Source organism: Protopterus annectens, chromosome 4.part0 (assembly GCF_019279795.1).
Source record: "Protopterus annectens isolate FY-2018-M chromosome 4.part0, PAN1.0, whole genome shotgun sequence".
Taxonomy (NCBI): domain Eukaryota; kingdom Metazoa; phylum Chordata; order Ceratodontiformes; family Protopteridae; genus Protopterus; species Protopterus annectens.
In genome coordinates, this window is record NC_056733.1 from 427296603 (window position 1) to 427318449 (window position 21847).

The 21847-nt window shown below is 38.5% G+C and overlaps 1 protein-coding gene across 1 annotated transcript in view; it reads left to right on the forward strand.

Moving 5' to 3' along the window:
* LOC122800256 (2'-5'-oligoadenylate synthase 3-like) overlaps positions 1–21847 on the forward strand; it is a 340294-nt gene that overhangs the window by 312763 nt on the left and 5684 nt on the right. The window contains exons 13-14 of the mRNA XM_044069747.1: positions 14214–14455; positions 15172–15307. Coding sequence (XP_043925682.1) covers positions 14214–14455; positions 15172–15307 — 378 coding nt within the window. The remainder of the gene's footprint in view (positions 1–14213; positions 14456–15171; positions 15308–21847) is intronic.

Below are 21847 nucleotides of genomic sequence, written 5' to 3' on the forward strand. Positions count from 1 at the left end.
GTTTTGGTCTGTTCCTCATAAAAAACTGTAGTTTTCTGGCAAGCTGTTGGGGATTGAAGTTGTTAAATAATGGCAACCATTTCAAGTTCAGGCTTCATGTCCTTCCAAAAATTCATACTAACAGAATACTTGTTATTCCAGTAACTTTCTAAGTTTATAAGAGCACTTTTTAAAATCTGTCCTATTTTTGGACCTTTGCCCCCTATTATGTTGAGCATTGTTTAGGTTTTTTGCATTAAGACTATGACAACAAACACACACACATACAAAAAAGAAAAAAAAAAAACATTATTTTTTTCTGTGTTACTTCTCCTCCACTGCACTGATGTATGGTGCAAGCGTGGGAATGTAAGTCCCATACACATGCACACTATATCAGCAAACACAGAAGAACATGGAGGAACACTACAGCACCATTATATAAAGACATTATTTAAGAAAAGTAAGCAATTTCTTTCTTAAATAATGTCATTGTTTAATAACAATAATCCACAACTGTGCATGGGTACATAAGGATTTACGCACGGTTGGCTTTGTTTAATCACTCTGGTTTCACCCTCATGATCAAACCACACCAGGCATAGGTAAATCTTGATACACTCATGCACAGCCCTGGTTTATTGCTTAATTGTACAATAAAGGCTCATTACTATTCAAGAATAAGCACTCTGATTGTACAGTTCGACCAGTGTGCCTGTTGTAAAACGAGCATATACCAATAGAAAAAAAAAAGGTCCACCACTGAAGTAACATTGAGCAGCCTCACATTTTATTGACATTTGCTGGATAACAATGATGTAAATCTCTTTTACTGCGGACAGAGCAAAATAAGAGGCAAAACCAGGTATGTTTTGCAAAACTAAAGGAACAAAAACATACTTGATTCCCCTCATATTTTTGCACTGTCCCTTGTAAAAATTCTGATCTGCTTGAACAGTAAAAAAAAGTTACAAAAATTCTCTTGCACCCATACATGTATTGTAGCACATCAGCATACAGAAGAAAATGCAGCTGAAGAATAAAGCACCATTATACAAAGACACTAAGAAAGGCAAAAATGTCTTCCTTTCTTAAATAATGTAATTGTATGATAGCAATATTGCACTCCTGTGAGTGGGTATATTAAGATTTATCCATAGTAGCTTTATTAAATCACTTGGGCTTCACCTCATGATCAAACCACACCAACCATGGTTAAATCCTGATATATCCACACAAAGTCTTGGATTATTGCAAAATTAACAAATTAAGCAAATTTTGCATGCATCTGTAAATAGCTCAATAAACAAGCACTCAGAAAGGAATTTCTTACTGTCATGTCATGACTAGCTGACAAGAAGTAACCTGACAATACTCATCTAGATTCTATGGTTTCCAAGATATGACAATTTGTTAGTGAAACTTTAGAAAAAATATAATTTTGGATTTGTGTACATTACAACATATTGTAGAAAAGGTAGTGAATGCACAAACTGTTATCACTGAAGACAATACTTTTACTGATAAGATTGCTTTGTCTACCATTTTAATAGCTTTTATAGATTCATAGGTTCATAGGTAAGTACTAGACTATCTGCTCTTGTGAGTCATTTTAAGCCTAACCAGTTCCCCTTTTGGTGCCTAAACTAAGCTGTCTTGTTTGGTGTTAGACTGGTCTTACCCATTCCATGGTTAATAATTATATATTAACCCTAGTGAGAATAACTGGGATCATACCATAGATAATCTGAGGAGACCCATGTATGGGATAAAGCATTTAGGAGTTGCCTCTGTACATTAGTAGTACAGGGGGCACTCCTGGGGTAAATTTTTTATTACCTATCCATAGGTCTAAGTTGCACTTGAATAAAGACAAGAATGAGCTTTGTTTTACATAGCTGGGGATTATATTCCAGTTGTTGCATGCGTCTAGACAGATGCATGCCAAAAGAGGTATTATACTCAATGACTGGCCTAATGAGTAATGAGTAAAGGGGACAATGACAATTGTAATATAGTTTGTTTATTAAAAAAGAAGGCATTGCAAAGATGATCTATATATATTTATCTTCTGACGATTCTTCTGAAATTAAATTTATTTTCTTATAATAATTTTTATGACAATTCTGATATTTAAAAAGCATCTTTCTTCTGACTTTATCGTCTTCGTTTTAATGTGGTTAGTGATTTTTTTCTGTTTTATCTTGCTGCTTACCACAATGCTTTTTTAACTAATTAGGCTGGTTAGATGATGCTGGTATGATTTTTTTTATTTAGGCATTAACTTACACTGTTACATGTATTCTTAAGTGTATGTATGTGTGTGTGTGTGTGTGTGTGTGTGTGCCTCTGTGGGTATGTGTTTTGTGTGTGTGTGTGTGTGTGTGTGTGTGTGTGTGTGTGTGTGTGTGTGTGTGTGTATATATATATATATATATATATATATATATATATATATATATATATATATATATATATATATATATATTGTAATGTGCTTGTTCTTTATAATGGTGATAATATCAAATTTATTTTTTACTTTTGCAGAATTGAATTACCTGTGGAATTATACTTTATAAGTGTAAGGGGTTGTTCATTTTTAGATCAGGGCTCCTTTAAGAAAATTAAATGTTTCCCATGTGATTTTTCTAGGATTTATTTAAACACTAGTATTTGAATGTTTTAGTATTTGATGAAGTCTTCGGGGTAACCAGGGCGGAAGCACTTAGCATCTATGTTTATTTGTGGATTTTTATTGTGTTTTATTATTCATGTTTTGAGTTGAATAAATGGCTTGCACGAATGTATGGTTAGGCTTACTGCTTCTTTGCCAACTGCTGATATTTTTTTGGTTTCTGGGACAATGACATCCCTAGATCTGTTTATAAGCTGCACAATATAGAAGGACTTTTTTTACAAGAATTGACACATTGGTTGAAAATTAGGTCACTGTCCACATAAGTTTCCAAATCCTGAAAAACTGGGTTAAGTCTAGCAGTTTTATTGTCAATGTGGTAATTCTCCAAGGTATATAACTTCCCAAAGGATAGAATAATGCATTTTTTAGCATTTAGTTTCAGTCCATGATTTTGGCACCAGTTATTTATTTAGGAGAAACATTCCTGCAGGATGGCTAAGTCATTTGAAGATTCAATGACTGCTCCTAGCTTACAGTCATCTGTAAACTTAGTCAACCAGAACCCTTTGGTATTGGCTTTTTCTTCAGAGAAGTAGATGTCAAACAAGAGAAGTCCAAGCACTTGGGACTCCGGTGGTGACAGGTTTCTTTGTGGAGGTGAATTCCCCTATTTTGATCTCCTGCATCTTTCTTTGAGCCAGTTGGCAATCCAGCCAGTGATTTAGGGGTTTATTCCCAGTTTATTTAGCTTTTTTACCATGACTGAGTTAGGGATTGTGCCAAAAGCTATGGCCAGGTTGAGGCATACAATGTGTACTGATCTACATTCATTCAGTGCTTTGGTGACCTTTTCAAAAAAGTCCAACAGACTAAGTAAGCATGACCTGCCCTTGATGAATCCAAGCTAAAAAGGGTCCATTGTTTGGAGGTTCATTATGTCCTTATTGATTAGTTCCATGATAAATCTTTCCATGGCTTTACGTAGGAGAATGGTCAGACTTATCAGTCTATAATTGCCTGAGTTTGTGGAAGGTCTTCCACTATGAAGCAGAGTAACTGCAGTTGTTCTCAATTCATTTGGAACAAAATCTGTGTGGAGGCTGGGTTTGAACACTGTCCACAAAATATGTACATTTATTTATTTTTGTCCTTAACTTGATTTTTAAGAAAATGTTCTGGAATGTGGCAACCTCCACCCCACAACACAACTCAAATGACACATAGCCCACAAACTCAGTGTGCCACTCAATCACAGCCCATAAGGCATAACAACGTACCCAACACTCTAGTCATAGGTGACTCTATAGTCAGGCACACTGATGTTCCACTCACCAGGCTAAACAGGGAGAAAGTTACTGTCAGCTGCCTGTCAGGTGCCAGGATCCACTACACAATGCACGCACTGAGGTCACTCCACAACAAGTACAAATATGACTCCATCATTGTCCATGTTGGTGTGAATGACCTGAGACATACCTCCCTGGACTACATGAAAAGAGACATGGAGGAGCTGTCTGATCTTGTAGCCCTGGCAGGTATGACACTAGCCCTGAGTAGCATCCTGCCATCACCCAGAATTATACCACAGTACACGGACAAAAATGATTGACTTAAACAATTGGCTAAGCTACTGGTGTCATTCTAAGGGGATCCAGTATCTGTCTGCCTTGGATGACATGATCGACAGACCACGAGGCTTTGCCAGAGATGGCCTGCACCTGCCGCCCTTAGGATTTTGGATACTGGCTAAGACTCTTGCCACCCCTAAAGTGCCTTTTTTAGGCAAGGTTCAAATGACAAATTCATCATCATAACAGGTACAAGCAAGCAAAATCTGAGGATAATGCTACTCAATGCTAGAAGTCTAAACCTCAAAATGCACTCACTCGAGGCACTCCTTAAAATAGAGATCATCGACATCTGTGCAGTGACAGAGACCTGGTTCAAGGCTTCCGAGAGCACCCCTGCATTACCAGGCTATAATTCATACCACACCTATTGGACACCTAACCTTGACCGAAACACTAAAGGTGGAGGCGTGTCCATATTCATTAAGGATATCCACACCTCCAGGTTAGTTGCTTAGCATAATGCATCCGAGATTATCCAAGTGCAACTAACTCTGGGCAAGACCGCAATCCCAATTGTAGCTTGCTACAAATCCCCCACCATGCTCCAGGATTCCCACTCCTCATTTCTTGATACACTGGAAAATATTAGGGTACAACCTAACACCCTAATAATGAGCAATTTCAACTACCCCACCATTAACTGAGAAAACTACTTATGTACCAACTCTTTTGCTCAACTTTTTCTGGAATTCATAAATTCCAATGCCTTGGATCAACCTATCCACACCCCCACCAGGGGTAGCAATATCCTAGACCTGGTCATTACTAACATGGGATACCGGTGTTCCACACCAGAGGTCAATTCTTCATTAGTCAGATCCGACCACAAGATAATCATCCTAGACATCCACATCCCGCCCCCACCCCCCATTAGGGAAACCACCATAAAACATTTCTCCAAAAACAACTTCACGCTTCTTAAGACAGAAGTGCAAACTTCATGACACCCATGCAGACAGACAATAGAGGTATGACTGCTGAATCCTACACAAATGCACTTTATAAGCACTTAGACAAGTGCATGGATCTTGCAATCCCTAGCAGAACCAAGATTCTATCCTCCAAAAAAGGAAGCCAATCTGGTGGTCCCCTGCCATAAATAAACTCTACAACAGAAAAAAGTAACTGTTGCAAAAAATAATAAAATCCCATGATTGGAGGAACTCTCTAGTCAGCCTCAGCAAGAAGCTGAGATCCCTCATAAAATCCTCCAAAGCTAGTTATGAAAACAAAATCGCCACTGATTCTAAAGACAACTACAAAGCATTCTATAGCTATGTCAAGAATGTCAATGGCAACACTCAGATCTGATCTGAGTTACAGCACAATAGCACCAAATATGCAGAACCAACTGATATTGCCAACATCCTGGCAGATAGGTTCAGTGCTAACTTTACCCCCCTCTCACCCATCTCTATACCGGAAGAATGCAAAGTTCCTGTAATCACGGCTGCACAGGTAAAAACCACACTCTCCAAAGCTAAGAACACAGCATCCATGGGACCTGACAACATCCCAGGCTGCGTTTTACATGAACTACAGAATGAACTGGCACCCCACCTAAGTACCATGTTCAATCATAGCCTTACCTCAGGCTTTGTGCCCACTGAATGGCACACAGAGACGGACATCCTACTCCACAAAGGGGGAGCCACCAGAGACCCCGGGAACTACCACCCCATTAACTTGATGAGCCTGGTCTGCAAGGCTATGGAACATATCATCATGGAACTTATAAACAATGACATTGGTAATCTCCAAACTCTGGACCCCACCAAGTTCGGGTTTGTAAAAGGCAGATCATGTCTCCTAAACCTGATAGACATCTTTGAAGCAGTCACCAAAGCCGTAGATGAGGGTAAGGTGGTTCACACAGCCTATCTAGATTTACCAAGGCTTTCAACACCATCCCCACTCCGGAATTATAGATAAACTCACTAAACCAGGTATAAATCCCTATGTCACAAGATGGGTTGCCAAATGGCTCACTGACAGAACCCACACTGTGAAAGTAGCAGACTCCAAATCCATCTTCAGACCAGTGACAAGTGGAGTACCACAGGGTTCAGTCCTGGGTCCGCTCCTGTTTAGTATCTACTTCTCAGATGTACAGGCTAACACAGAAGGTCTTTGGCTAATGAAGTTCACAGATGACTGCAAACTAGGAGCCATAATCAAAACTCCTAATGATGTGGACATCTTACAAAAGGGCCTCACTGAGACAGATGCCTGGGGTCAAAACCATAGCCTCAAGCTCAATACCAAAAAGTGCATTGTCATCCCTTTTGGTAAAAACTCTGTACCCATGAACTACCACATAGGTGGTAGTCTACTTAACACCAAAAGTGTGATAAGAGACCTTGGGACACAGGTGGAGAGTAGTCTCTCCTTTGATAATCACATCACCACAGTAGTCAGGAAATCCTTCTACGTGGCATACCACATCACAAAAGGTTTATCATCCAGGAAAAAAAGAGGTCATTGTTCCCCTCTACTTGTCACTCATTAGACCCATTATAGAATACAGTGCCCCTTTTGGTATGTACCTCACAAGACATCTACAACAACTGGAAAGGCCGCAGAAATACCTCACAAAGAGGATTTCCAGCCTCAAACAGATGCCCTACGCAGACTGTCTCAATAAAACTCCAGCTTTTCTCCACTGCATATCGCCTCCTCAGAGGTGATCTCTGCCTAACATACAAAGCTATGTCAAACCCAGAGCTGTTGGACATGCTGGAGATGAATAAGACAAAATTCAGAAAATTTTAACGTTCAAAACCAGTGGTACAGAAAACTATGCTAGTTAAAGCAGAAGAAGACAGAATGATAACCAGAACAGAAAACACCAATAATAAGTAAATAATGAGGCACACTGTTAATAACAATTCAACACTGTGTATGTGTCTACATACACACACACACACACACACACACACACACATATATATATATGTATATATATATATATATATATATATATATATATATATATATATATATCTTAAAGAATGAAGGAAAAACACAGGAATTGTTACTGGGTCATAATGAATGGGCTAAGGACTAAGTATACTATGGGAGAGAAAAAGCAGAAAGAGAAATAATGAATGGCTACTTTTGCTCACTTTCAAGAAATTGGAAGAGGAAAAGCCCAAATCTGCTTTGCTGGAAGAGAAATTGTCTAAGCCTAGTGACGGAGAAATGATTGCTGGAAGATATTTTAAAACAAAAGGAGGATAAACAAAGGGGTTAGACTGGATTCATTTCAGAGCTCTAAAGGAAGTAAGACTGTTAATAGTAAAGCAACCCACTAATGATAGGAAATGGGGCTCAGGATGTCTTGACTGGATGAGAGCATTTGTAATTACATTTCACAAAAGCAGGGGCAGAACAGAAGAAAATAAACTACAGATTGTTTAGCCTCACTACTGCAGCAGGAAAACTGGTGGAAATCGTTCCACCTTTTAGGTTGGTTGAGTACTAGGAAGCTATGAACTTGCTATACTCAGGCAACATGGATGCACACCAGAAAGGTCTTAGACACAAATAACAGAGTTATTCTGTCTGTGTAATCCAGGTAATAAACTGAGACAAGACTGTAAATGTGGCTTGTATAGACTTTGGTAGACACTGTGACATTATGTTACATGAAAGGTAAATCCAAAAGCCTGATAGGATTTGAGTAGGTTGTAATTTTGCACCCTAAGCTTAGCTGCAAACTAAAAAAATAACAAGAGTTTTTAATGGTGGCTTCAAAAAGGGAACACACTGGATTTCTTGGGTTTACTAGCGAGTCAGTAATGTTTAGCAGCCGTGTTATGTGATATTATGAAGTGAATGAAAAGAAGAATGCACATATAATCAGCAGATGGCACAAAGTTTTATACGAGAGGTACAAGGGCTGGTGAAGAGAGGAAGAAATCTGATTGTCAAGCTAGAGGAATGAAGTAATGTATCCCATCAAATGTAATGCAAAGATATGCTATATTTTATTTTTCTGTTTTATGATGCATACTGCATTATAACCTTTGTAACAAATACATGTATATTCTACATATCCTTGTACGAGTTGTAACACAATGACATTACTTCTAATTCATTGTGTCTTTTGAGCAGCATGATAAATCTGAAAGCAGTATAGAAAATGACATTACACATTATTAGCAAACTGATAATGCCAAGTCATTTTGTAATGCAATATGTTATTGGATGAGTCAGTGCTCCACCTTCTTTTTCCCTTACTACCAACTACTTTTATAATCCTTCAAATTCATTCCCATCTCAGCTCTGCTATTTTGAGAATTAATACCCTTCACTATCACCTGCCACTGGTGTGACTTGACCTTTAGGCACTTGTATGTATCATGCACTAACCCCACCATGGGATCTTTACATCTGTAAAAATTCCCTCCTTCATCAAATATGATTTAATCACAACAACAAGAGTGAAAAATTACTTAGAGTACTTATTTCAGATGATTGAATGGCAAACAGTCAAACAGTCAAATGAGAAAATGGAAATAAATTTGGGGATACTGAGATGTTGAATGGGTGTAAACTGTGGAAAGAAGGAAGTTATTCTCACTCTGTATGGATAGTTGATGACACCCCCATCTTGAGTACAGTTTGCTGTCATATAGACCCATTAGTTGCAAGTTAGAGTTAAAGGTATTCAGAGGGGGACTGCTGAAATTTTAACTATTTTATTTACTTAATCAGTTGTTAATGTGTTAAGCGAATACATTCATGAGGAACTTTTCCAGTTACGGTGCAGGCTATAATGATAAGTGCAAATATCCAAACCAAAGAAACAAGTGACAGAATAACTGCTTACATCGTTCCTGTTCTTATATAAGCATAACCCCACCCATCTCATTAACTTAAAGTGACAAGCACCTAAAATCCCACTTAAGTACATGCAGTTTGTGTTGCATAAGCATTTTAAAGTCCCATTAACATGGATGAAAGCGCTCAATGAGTTTTTAATGAAATTTATTTTTACAAACGTTCTCAGTTTTAAATGGTATTTTTATCATCCTTGGAATAAAACGAAGCAAATGGAGAGCTTTCTGCTGCTTGTTTCTTTGATTTAGAGTTTTGGTTTTGCTCTTTGTGGTGTTTTCGGTTCATAAGTACAAATATAAATGGACAGGTTAGAATAGTTGCTTAATCAGTATGTATTGTATTTGGCAGGTTGTAGGAACCAAGGGTACCCATAGAAATTGAGGTGGGCAGTGGCAGAACATAAAAATGCTACAAACAGACCGACCATGTCCAACATTTATGCCTTACCTTCTCCCCACTCCATCGAGGTGTGAAGTAGAACACTTGCTTCTGGTCTACTGTGCTACCAGAAATAATGTAGGCTGTAGACCAGAATCATTGTGAAGACAAACTAAGAGAGACAGCATGCATATCTTGGAAGAGAGTAGAAATGACAGAGACAATGACATTGATAAAAAGAAGTAATTAGAGAAGTGTTGTATCTTTTTATGGGCACCCTACCCCAGACTCCTATGAGAACTTGAGTTACTGTATACTCTGATGAGTGTAGTCACACTGAATGGCATTCCATCACTTTCTTTTGAATGTTGCTAGTAGAAGCAGTATGTGTTTCAATTATTTGATCTGGTGGTTTACTGCAGAAGTTTTTTTCATTTTCTCCTCTGTTGTTACTGATGTTGGAATTTATAAATAAAAGTGGTGTGGCTGTTATGCCTCCCACATGGAGGTGCAGGTGGCTTGTCAGCAATAAAACTGCTTTTGTATTTTATTGCTGTTTCAAATTACATTTACTGATTTAAAAATCAGTAAAGTGTAACTCATGGTTCAGTGATATGATGTAACACAGGTAAGCCAATCATTTGTGGGTTCTCTGATTGTCTCTAACCCTGATATCTACAGATTCACCACATTGATTTTTTTCCCAACCTTAATTCAGTCTGTCCAGCTTGAGGTATCCCCATCCATCCTAAGAAATACAGCTTTAATGGAATGGAGTGAAAATACAAGGCTCAAGCCAACATTGGCAGACACATGACCTACACCTGTATGAAAGTGCTAGTACATCTGTTTTCTGGAGCCCCACATGCATAGTGACTGGGGGTACTCTTGAATAACACAAAATATCATAAGGCTTGGGATGGCAGCTTCTGTGTCCCACAGTGTGATATATGGTCATTAGATGAAAAAGTAGAGAAAAGCTGAGGAACAAAACAAGGGGAGTGGATGTAAAATGTTAAAGTCGTGTAATGGATACAATAGGGGAAATTAATGGTACTGGAGACAAATGTAGGAAATGCCATTGGAACGGAACAGCTGACTGGAAGATATTAAGGGGTGATGAAAATAAAAATAAAACTCAAAGATATTTATTGGATAAAAATATAACCTCACTTCATATTAAGTTCATACAGCACTTGAATTGCCTTATTTCAGTTGGAAAACTGCTTCAGCTTTTTCTCATCACATTTATAAAGCTCCACTGGGAGAAAAGAAACTCCCTATCTAATGATGAAACTCTAATTCATGCTTATTAAGACAGTCTCCAACATCTTCAAGTTTGTGGGGTATACCATAAGACAAACAAAAACAATGATGAAATAATTTTCTGTTGGACAGATGTATGTTTCTTCCTGCAAAAATAATGCAGTAAGCAATTTACCTGTTAGCTATTAATGCTTTTTTCCTCTAGTATTGAAAAAATAATTTTTCTGAGCTTCAGGCAAAAAGATTATTAACATGTTCCAACTGAAGTTTATAAAATGTGAAACTACACAAAAAAATCTCGCAAGTAAACCAGAAACAAAGCACCAAGAAGAGGCAAAAAAGTTTATTTTTTGCCTCTTCTTGGTGCTTTGTTTCTGGTTTACTTGCGAGATTTTTTTGTGTGATTTTTATTCGCCTTCACCATGGCCGAGGAGTTTATTTTTTGCCTCTTCTTGGTGCTTTGTTTCTAAAATGTGAAACTAGTTTAGCAGTGAGGATCAAAATACTTTTACATTACCTGGCTTTCAATTGAAAGTATTTGGTTTCCATGAAAATAAAAAACAACCAAAAACGTCCAGAGAGTTCCGCTTTATTAATCCACAATAAACAAACCCAAATGACTACGTGCTTTCGCCAGTGACAATCTGGCTTCCTCAGAGGCATTTGGAGACACTTAACTGAATCATTTAAATAAACCCATCACATGGTAAAACAGTCAATAAAAATCAACAGCCATCCATAATGTAGGTAACTAACAATGAATGCATAAATTGATTTAAAGCCATCCTTGTGTGACTAAAGCCTGACATACATATTAAATTCACAAATAATTGACAAATAACTGATTAAAACTAATGTTATAAAAGAAATAAGATGATGGTAAAAATGGTAATAGAAAATAGATCATAAACTACCTTAGTTAAAATACACACTAATTATGCAGAGCTACTTTTTTAAACATTTTTTCCTCATATTAAATTTAACAATATTAGCCCGTTGTTTCAAAACAGGAACAATCGATGTACTAACTCATTCAAGCCTAGTTTTACCATGGCATCTTAGCTGCCACTTAAGTTCCTTTTCTTCAACCTTTAATCTGTCATTGCCACCTTTTTCATTATAAAGTACTCTATCTATAATGAAGAAAGTAAATTTCTTAAAGTTTGCACACTCAAAACTATGTGTAAATAAGGCATCGTGTTTGTCTTTGTTTTTAATTGCTCTTAAATGTTCAGCTATACGGTCTCTCAACCTCCATATAGTCTTGCCAACATAAAAACTGTAACAACTGGTCCACGCTGCGACATAAACTAACATTGTAGTGTTACAGTTGCATTTTCCTGGACATGGAAGCATTCTGTCATAACTGTAAACAGAAACATATGGTCACTTATTAACGTACCTGCAATATTTGCAGGCACCACATTTAGACATAAATGAATTATGTCTTTTAGCATTGTTCCCCTCCAACAAGTTTTTGATGTTCTTACCTTTACCGTAAATTATTCTGGGTTTCTCGCCTAGTTTTTCTTTCATGCTGGTGTCAAAGCAAGTGTTCCAGCATTTAATTATACTTGTAGCAAGAGTAGGGGCTACCCGGTTATACCTTAATATAAATCCTGCTGTGTTGCCTTTTTGTCCTTCTCTCATCTTGTTTATATTCACTTCTCCTGCTCTCAAAATAGCGGGAAAACATGTTTCTCTTCTACTTATAACCTCATTCCTTATCTTGAGTCAATTTCAACGGGTAACTTCTATCAAGGAAAAACCCCACTAAAATGTAGAGTTGTTTCTTGAATTACTCATTGTCACTAACCAGACGAGATAATCTTACCATTTGCCCCTTAATTACACTTGTTTTTTGGTGCATCGGGTGGCAACTGTCAAAGTGCAATAAAGAGTTTGAGTAGGTCTCTTTTCTAAAGATATTACTCTGCAACCCCTCATGGGGTCTTTTCTAAGTGGATATCAAGATAATCCACTTCTGGTGAATGCCAGTGACTTGTAAATTTAAAAAATGTAGTGGTTTTGTTTAAATAGTCAACAAAGGACTTAGCCTCCTCTTCCTTTCCCCTCCATAAAACCAGGATGTCATCCAGAAAGTGGTTATATAACAAAATGTTTCCTTTAAATGGAGAGGGAAAAATAAATTCACGTTCCCAATGTGAAAGAATCAAATTGGCAAAAACTGAGGCACATTTAGCACCCATGGCTACCCCAGCAATCTGATGGAAAAATTCACCCTCAAAAATGCGGTAGTTGTTTTTGAGTATAATTTCCATCAATTCAACTAGGATATCAACTTTGGGGGCTGGAATGTTCCTATGAGCAAACAGACTCTCTCTAAAGTAATCTAACATATGTTGTAACTTGGAATGTATTAGTACAATTTAAAGCCAATTTTTTTTTTTCAAAACAAGTTTATTGTTTTAACATATAAGAGAAATATCATAACAATTTTATACAAATAATTAAAAATAGGTATTATTATAATATTCAGCAAAACAACTAAAGTATTTACAAAGACATCCACTACAATCAGATCAATTAATTAAACTAAAATACTGTGCTATTGAAAAATTTAAAGCCAATTTGATAGACCATGAATCCTATTTTCTTGGCATGGACACGTAGCCAAGGAGTTGAGGGTTTTAATCATGTGATTTGTCTGCTGTGGTACACATGCTGCATATTTTACATCAAACTATTAATAGTGAGCAGGAAAGAGGAGACAGCATATGAAAGGTGCATGCTCCCACTGACTGTCCTTTGATGGAAGTTAGGAAGGAAAAGAGAGTTTCCACTGGTCCCACAGGGGAAAAAAAAAAAAAACAGTATCTAGATTTTCAAAGTTCATGAGTTGGTGTCAATAGAAGTGAAAGCAGGAAACAAAGTCTTTAAGGAAGTAATAACTGCCATGCAGTGCTTTATTCCTGGCATCCCATATCATGCTATCAGGCATGCATGTGGAGGTAAAAATGTACTTGTTTGTACATCCACAGCACCTCCCTTCCTTGTTAAATAAGCTACACACAGTGGATACTGACTGTCACCAGGAGCAACCAACTCACTGCTGAAGGTGACAAAAATTCTCCTTTCTGAGGTAACCTAATACCTAGTCCAGTCATGTCCTGTCCAGCTAACCCTTCCAACACACACTTGTTACTTTTATGGAACATTGGTAGAAAAAAAGAGGAAAGACTAATTACATAGCAGTGTTTTTTTACCACAAAGATAGTTAGCACAGCTGTAGAACCTTCTTGAAATGATTAGCTTAGCTGATAATATCAAACTGCCAAAATCTATTAAAAGTGCACATGCTTACCAGGCCTAGTCAGGGAGATCACATTCTGTATGATAATATAAGCTAGAGAGTTCTATAGGTCTTATGAGAATATTACAACATTCTTCTCACACAGCTGCAAACCACAGTGAGAATAAGAGTTTTAAATGTTCTTTTCTGGTTTTGTTTACAGTATGTAAAGAAGCAGATAAAGTACAAAGGATCCCCTCCCCCAAAGTATGCCCTGGAGCTTCTGACCGTACATGTCTGGAAGCAGGGGAGCAACAAAGAGGACTTTAAGATGGAAGAAGGATTTATAACCTTGCTAAAGACAATCCAACAATATCAACAGTTCTGCATCTACTGGACAAAGTACTATGACCTTGAAAGTTCAGCCATCACAGAGTATTTAAAGAGAAAGCTAAGAGACAACAGGTATTGCTTTCCTCCTAAAGTATTTTTACAAATATAGTAACAGACATCCTCTGCCAATATCCAGGACTTTTGACTGCTGCAGTGTCTTTCATCATTGTAGTTTCTTATGATACATGTGAACCATTAACTCTTTACAAACAGGTTAGATAGTGTTGTAGCTTTTCATCTAGTTAAAGAGAATGAAGGATTTAAGAGTCATTACGTTCAATATATTTTTGAATATGTGGAAATGAATGCAAAAATAACAGACGCTCTATTTCCAATATGTGACAAAGGTATTGCTTTGAACATTTTCTAAAATAATATTTCTTGAATGCCAAAGGTGAAAACAATAAAGCTGTGTGTGTGTGTGTGTGTTTAGGGAAGGAGTTGTGCAGAATATTATCAGCGCTATATAATGCAAGGGCTAGAAGGGTTGTTACAATCCTGTTAGATCGTACAGCGGCAGCTCATGCTGGACCTATCTGGATGGTCACAATACCCCTTTTTCTGCAGGCATATTCTAGTATATTAAGCTGATAGATGAAAAGATCATGAGGTTGCTTTTGGACAATGATGTATTTGAATTACAGTCCTCTGGTAAGAATATTGCTTCGGTTAATAGGAAACCATTTATTTCTTTTAAAGACTTAAACCTGGGGATATAAAAAATGAACTGCATTCATAAAATGACCACTGCTATGATCCTTCTTTTTTTTTTTTTTTTATAATTTTAGGCCAATAATTCTGGATCCAGCAGACCCAACAAATAACGTAGTTTATACTAATGGATGGGCCATTCTAGCACGGGCAGCAGAAGAATGCTTAATGAGGATCTACAGTGGAGTTGTGGTTGAATGCTGGCCTGTACAGGTAAGTTATTTTTGTCCCTTATATTTTAGAGGATGATATGGTAGTTAAGCCTGGTGCTCATTTCATTAGGTTCATAAGTTCATAGGTGCTTACGAGACTACTGACCACAAGAGCCTTTTTAAGCCTAGCCATACATTCCTAATCTCTGACAAGTTTTGGTACCCTTGCTAAGTGTAAGCAGGGGCCTGGGAGAAGAACCATTTTACAGGCTGCCTGTGTCAGTTAGAGACATCGATGCCAAACCAGGGATGAATTTTCTGTTCCCCATCCAACTGTCCAAGTTACACTTGAATTGGTTAGAGAGGAATTCTGCTTCACATGACTGGAGAGCCTGTTCCAGAGAAGGGGTAGTCTCCGGCATACATGCCTCTCTCTCCAACAGCATCTATCTGTAACACAGGCAAGGTTTTTAGAATGGGCATTTCTGATGTCGTTTGTTTTGCTAATATGCAGGAGGTCCATCAGCATGAGTTCTTACAATACCTTGTATGCCAGGCATAAATCTCCCCTCAACAGCCTGTAGGAGACAGAAAACAGGGATAGGACCCTGAGGCAGTTTGTATAAGACATGTTACTTACATCCTGTATTCTTTTAGTGAGGAACCTCTGAGGACATTCCAATTGTTGGATATGCCTTGTTAAGTACATACCAAAGGGGGCATTGTATTCAATGATGGGTCTGATCATAGCTCTTGACCTCTTATCACAAGAAATTTGGATAAGGCCAAAAATAATGGGGGGAAACAAAGGCCCACAAACAGGGACACATTTTAAATGTTGCTCTTATAAACTTAGAAAGTTGCTAGAATAAAGGTTTTTTTTGTTAGTATACATTTTATGAAGGATATAAAGTCTGAAACTCAAATGACTGTCATTATTTAGTGACTTTACTACTTAGTGATTTGCCAGAAAATCACAAATATTCTGAGGAACAGACCAAACATATGAGCTAAAAAATTATTCTGTGAAAATCTGGACAGTTGAGAGTTATGGATCTGATGAATGCTGAATAAAGTGGAACAATGACTTCCTTTGACCTAGATGCTATAGCTTTTTTATAAGTTGCACAGTGCAGTATGATTTCCTCACTACTGTAGGCACATGATGGTCAAAGACTAGATTACTGACTATAAGTGTCCCTAAGTCCCTGACTGATGGGTCAACTCTTAGGGGTGAATTGTCAGTATGATAGTTACCAGGGCTTGATTACTTTCCAAAGGATACTGTCATGCATTTCTTGGCATTTAGTTGTAGTCCATGGCTCTGATACTAGTTGTTTGTCTTTGTCAGCCCTTTATGGAGAATATTTATGTTAGTGGGGATTCAATGGCAACTCCTAATTTGCAGTCATCTGCAAATTTAGTCAGCCAGAGGCCATAGGCACTGGCCCTGACCGTAGAGAATGACATGCCAAAAATGAGCAGTCCCAGGACCTATCCCTGAGGGACTCCATTTTTGACTGGCCTCTGCAGAGGTGCACTTCCCAATTCTAACTTCTTGGGTCCTGTCTGTGAGCCAGCTGGTTATCCACTGGGTGACATAAGGGTTTGTACCTGACCTCTTGAGTTTGTCAACAATACCCGAGTGAAGTATTGTGTGAAATTCCATGGCCAGCTCAAGGTAGGTAGTGTCATCATCCATTGCTTTGGTGACCTTCTCAAAAAAGTCTACCAGGTTGAGTAGGCATGACCTACCCTTGATGAAAACAAATGAAAGTTTATTTCTGAAAGTTCATATTGAAACAGGCTAAAAAATATAATACTGTGTTCTTGGGGGGGGGGGGCAAGTCCCTCATAGCCCTCTGGGAGGAGCTTTGACCCTGCATCCATTACTTATTATTATTACTGCTCGATTGTACTAGATTGGGATATGTTAGATACTTTCAAAGAAAATGGCTTTGTCTGAAATGGACATTAGTTTCATAAACAGTTACTTACAGAGGAAGAAACTGACTTTAAACATTGCTGAGTGGAAATGCTGCTCAAGACGCGTCCATGCACAGGACATTGAGGCAGCTCAGAGCTGAAGTATACTGGAAGCATTAGTAACAGGATACCAGCTCAGACACCCCTAAATGTGTCTGTTACCCATGCTGAATGTTCAAGCATTCTTCCCTCCTTTTCTTTTCCTTCCATTCCATTAATGACATGCTAGTACTTCTGTTCTGCATCTCCAATGAACAAAAATGTAATTCCTTTTAAAAGTTATTAGTTACACCTTTGAAGATGACATAAACAAGATCATGTTGCAGCTTCCAAATGAGAGGTTTTATATGGCAAAGTACCTGATTAATCATGAAATGCAGTATGCTCTTACCATGGATTATAATGTTCTATTGCAAATGAGCTATTGCATTACGTTGACCTGATTTATAGACCAAACATGTTCTTTTCAGGGGTTGTACCTCTAGAATATTATGTCTACCTTGGAGCGGTAGGCTGTCTCTGAGGAAAGTCTGAGTAGTACTTATTGCCAGCAAACAGCAAGACCACTTGTATGTTTCTTTTATGCTGCACTGTAACTCAATTAATATGCATAGTATTTGAAGTTCAAATATAATTTTTGTGTATATTCATTTTATTAAAGTTTAGAATCACAACAGCAGATCACACACACACACACACACACACACTGACAATTGAAGGAAAACATAAAAGATTACAAAATCCAAGGGAAGTGTATCCTCAAACATAATACAGACAGTCACATAATTCAGTAGTAAAAGTAGACATAACTAATCATAAAATTTAAAAGGATTGGATAACCTACTCAAATAACATTATTTATATAAGAAATCTATCCATAAGTCTATACATGCATAACAAAAGTTTCATAATTAAAGGAAAGTCATTAGTTATACATACCCGTTCCTGTTCAGAAATATAAGGACTTTCTACCTCCTACCTTTTCAATAAAGGTTGAATTACTTTATTCACAAAGTCCTTTGTACACTCATACACTCTGCATATCCATCTATTTGCCATATCCAGCATATAAATTGATATACCTGCCCCCATCCAATTACTTTCAATTATATTCCTGACTTGTCTCACCTATATTTGGATCTATACACTTTCCTGCCAATTTCATTGATAATCATATGTATCAACCCCAAAAATCAAAACTTCCAAGTAGTTGGTACATATTTTTTTATAAATTCCCCTCCAAATTTCTCTGGCTTGTTCCTATATTCTTTTCACCTCCCTGTACTTGCATCACATATAAACTAATGTGTATTATTAGTTCCAAATCATCGGCATTTAAGCACCTGTCCCCTGTATTTTTCATTAGTCTAGCAGTAACCTCTAATATCCATTTCCAATATGTCCAATCACCTTAATGGCTTTAGCCATCTTAAGTACCTCTCTCCAGAACCCATCCTCTCTATCCATTCATCACCTTCCTTTGATTAATTAGCTCAGAAATTCCTCATCACCTTCAAAATAACCTGTTTTCCCCAATGACCTATTTAGGAAACCTACTCTTCATTTCTTTAATGTTCTTATACCCTTGCTAGCCCAAGTCAGTTTTCTTTAATTTCCCTACCTCCCCTGCTTTATTCTTTCCAGAACCAAACCATTCTACCTTAGTCTGCAGTCTTCTATAAAACAAACAATCACTTCTTGAAACCCCTTAGTCATGACACAATTTCTCAAATGTCTTCCATTTAAAACTTCCTTCCCTATTAACTGTTTAGGATAAACCATACTAATACCCACACTCTACTACTGAGAGATTACTCCTGTAATTTCTCCTCTCTATTATATCGAAATAGATCTCAGACTCATGTCTTCTATTCCCCAACCCACCTATCCATACCTTAATATTACTGCAGAGCATTAACAGTCAAACTCTCAGCCCTATCAAAACTACCTTCATATTGGTCTTTGAATCTTCTCCTAATACAGCCTTTCTAAATATTTATACTACCAGCCTTGTAACTTCATCTCCAAATTAAGAACTACAGTAATATATATTTGATATCAGATGCTCACTTTCCTCCCACCTGTTTTCTGGTCCTGATTCTCTTCTCCAGTTATACCTGTCATATAGTTTTTGAATTGGGAAATTAGCATAATGGTTAAGGTGTTTCGCTTACAGACCCCAGGTGCCAGGTTTGATTCTTATATGGGGTAATTGGCTAGGTTTAAAATGGTCCACAATGACAAATCTTGTGAATAGATCATAGGTTCATAGGTTCATAGGTTTATACTAGGCTATCTGCCCTAAGGCATTTATAAGCCAAGCCCAAAGTTTTGTGGCTTACGCCACCCCTTATATGAAAAAAATACTGTGCCCATTAGTTTGTTGTGCCTCTGTCCAGCAGTGACACAGAGATGATTCCCGGGGTAAACCTACGATCTCCCATCCACAGGTCAAGATTTCTCTTGAACAGAGCCAGCGAGGTGCTCTGCCTCACATGGACCGGGATTTTACTCCACAGCATAGGGAGTCTCTGGGTGATAAATCTATCCCTCCAGCATGTCCTATTTATATCCGTGCTAAGGTTTAAGTTGCTTGCTCTAGTGGTTCTGGTGGATTTGGATTTTTTGAGGTGGAGCATGTCCATTAATTCCGGGTTGGACATGGCCTTGTATGTCAGACACAGATCACCTCTGAGCAGACGGTATGCGACTGAATAGAGCTGGAGTTTCTTCAATCTGGCAGCATATGACAGATTTTGGAGTCCCTTTATCGTTTTGGTGAGGAACTTTTGGGGTCTCTCCAATTGCTGCAGGTGTCGGGTGAGATACATCCCGAACGGGGCATTGTACTCGATCATTGGTCTGATAAGTGAAGAGTACAGGGGAACAATGACCTCACTAGATCTGGATGTGAATCCCTTCATGATCAGGTGGGCAATGTAGAAGGTCTTTCTAACCACTTTAGCAACGTGAATGTCAAAAGAAAGGCCACTGTCAACCTGGGTCCCCAGGTCCCTTATAACCTCTTCTGTGCTTAGTGGACTGCCACCTATATGGTAGCTTGGGGTTACCTTGTTTTTTTCAAAAGGTATGACTATACATTTTTTGGCGTTTAACTTCAGGCCATGGCTCTGGCACCAGCTATCAGTTTCCGTGAGTCCCCTTTGCAGGATATCTGTGTCCGATGCACTTTCCACTATGGCGCCCAGTTTGCAGTCATCTGCAAACTTTGTCAGCCAAAGTCCTCCTATGTTGGCCTGTACTTCTGAGAAGTAGATGCCGAACAATAGGGGGCCAAGGACCGAGCCCTGTGGGACACCACTTGTGACCGGCTTGGAGTCTGACATAGCGCCAGCAACTCTAACCCTGTGGGTTCAGTCCTTAAGCCAGTTTGCAACCCATCTTGTGACATATGGGTTTACATTTAAGCTGGTAAGTTTTTCTATAATACCCGAGTGGGGTATTGTGTCGAAAGCTTTTGCAAGGTCAAGGTAGGCTGTATGGACTGCCTTTCCCTCATCAATGGCCTTGGTGACTGTTTCGAAGAAGTCGACCAAGTTCAAAAGGCATGATCTGCCCTTGACAAAGCCAAACTGGGTCGGGTCCAATGTCTGCAAGTCCCCTATATCTTTGCTTATGAGCTCCATTATGATCCTCTCCATAGCTTTGCAGACTAGACTTGTTAAGCTTATGGGGCAGTAATTACCAGGGTCCGTAGAGGCACCGCCTTTGTGGAGTGGGACCACAGTTGCCATACGCCACTCCTTGGGCACGTATCCTGTGGTAAGGCTGAGATTAAACAGCTGCCTTATGTGTGGGTTTAGTTCCTCATTGAGCTCGTGTAGCACACAGCCGGGGACACCATCCGGTCCCATTGATGCTGTGTTTTTAGCTTTAGAGAGAGCAGCTTTCACCTGCGCATTTGAGATGTCTGGGAGGCTACACTCCGCTGGGATAGTTTTCTCTCCTTTTTAGGGGGAGAGGGGGGTGAAGTTTGCATTGAACCTGTCTGCCAGTATGTTGGCAATGTCTGTGGGTTCAGTGATTTTTGTATCATTTTGGACTAATTCTGAGCATATCTGGGAGTTTCCACCCAGGTTTCTAACATAGCTGAAAAAGGCCTTATGATTGTATTTTGAATCTATGGCAATTTTTCTCTCAAAACTGGCCTTGGATGATTTTATGAGTGCTCGTATTTTTTTACTAATAATGATCAGGGGTGACTTCCCTTTTATGGATTTTGTTCTATCATGTAATAGCTTTCTCCTCTTATTGTAAAGTTTGTTGATGGCTGGGGTCCACCAGACTGGACGTTTTTCCTTGGTGGAAAGAGTCTTGGTTTTATTTGGGATTGCCTGATCCATGCAGTCCTGGAGGTGTTCATAGAAGGCATTTGTAAGGGCTTCCGCAGCTTGGGTTGTGGTTTCCACTGGCTCGGGGGCCTTGAAGGATACCACACCAGTCTTGAGTAGTGTGAAGTTTGCTTTAGAGAAGTTCTTCACTGTGGTCTTTTTTGTTTGGGGTGGGGGCGGGATGTGGATTTCCAGTGAGATTAGTTTATGATCAGATCTCACCAATGAGGGATATACTTCCGGTGTGGAGCATTTTGTCCCCA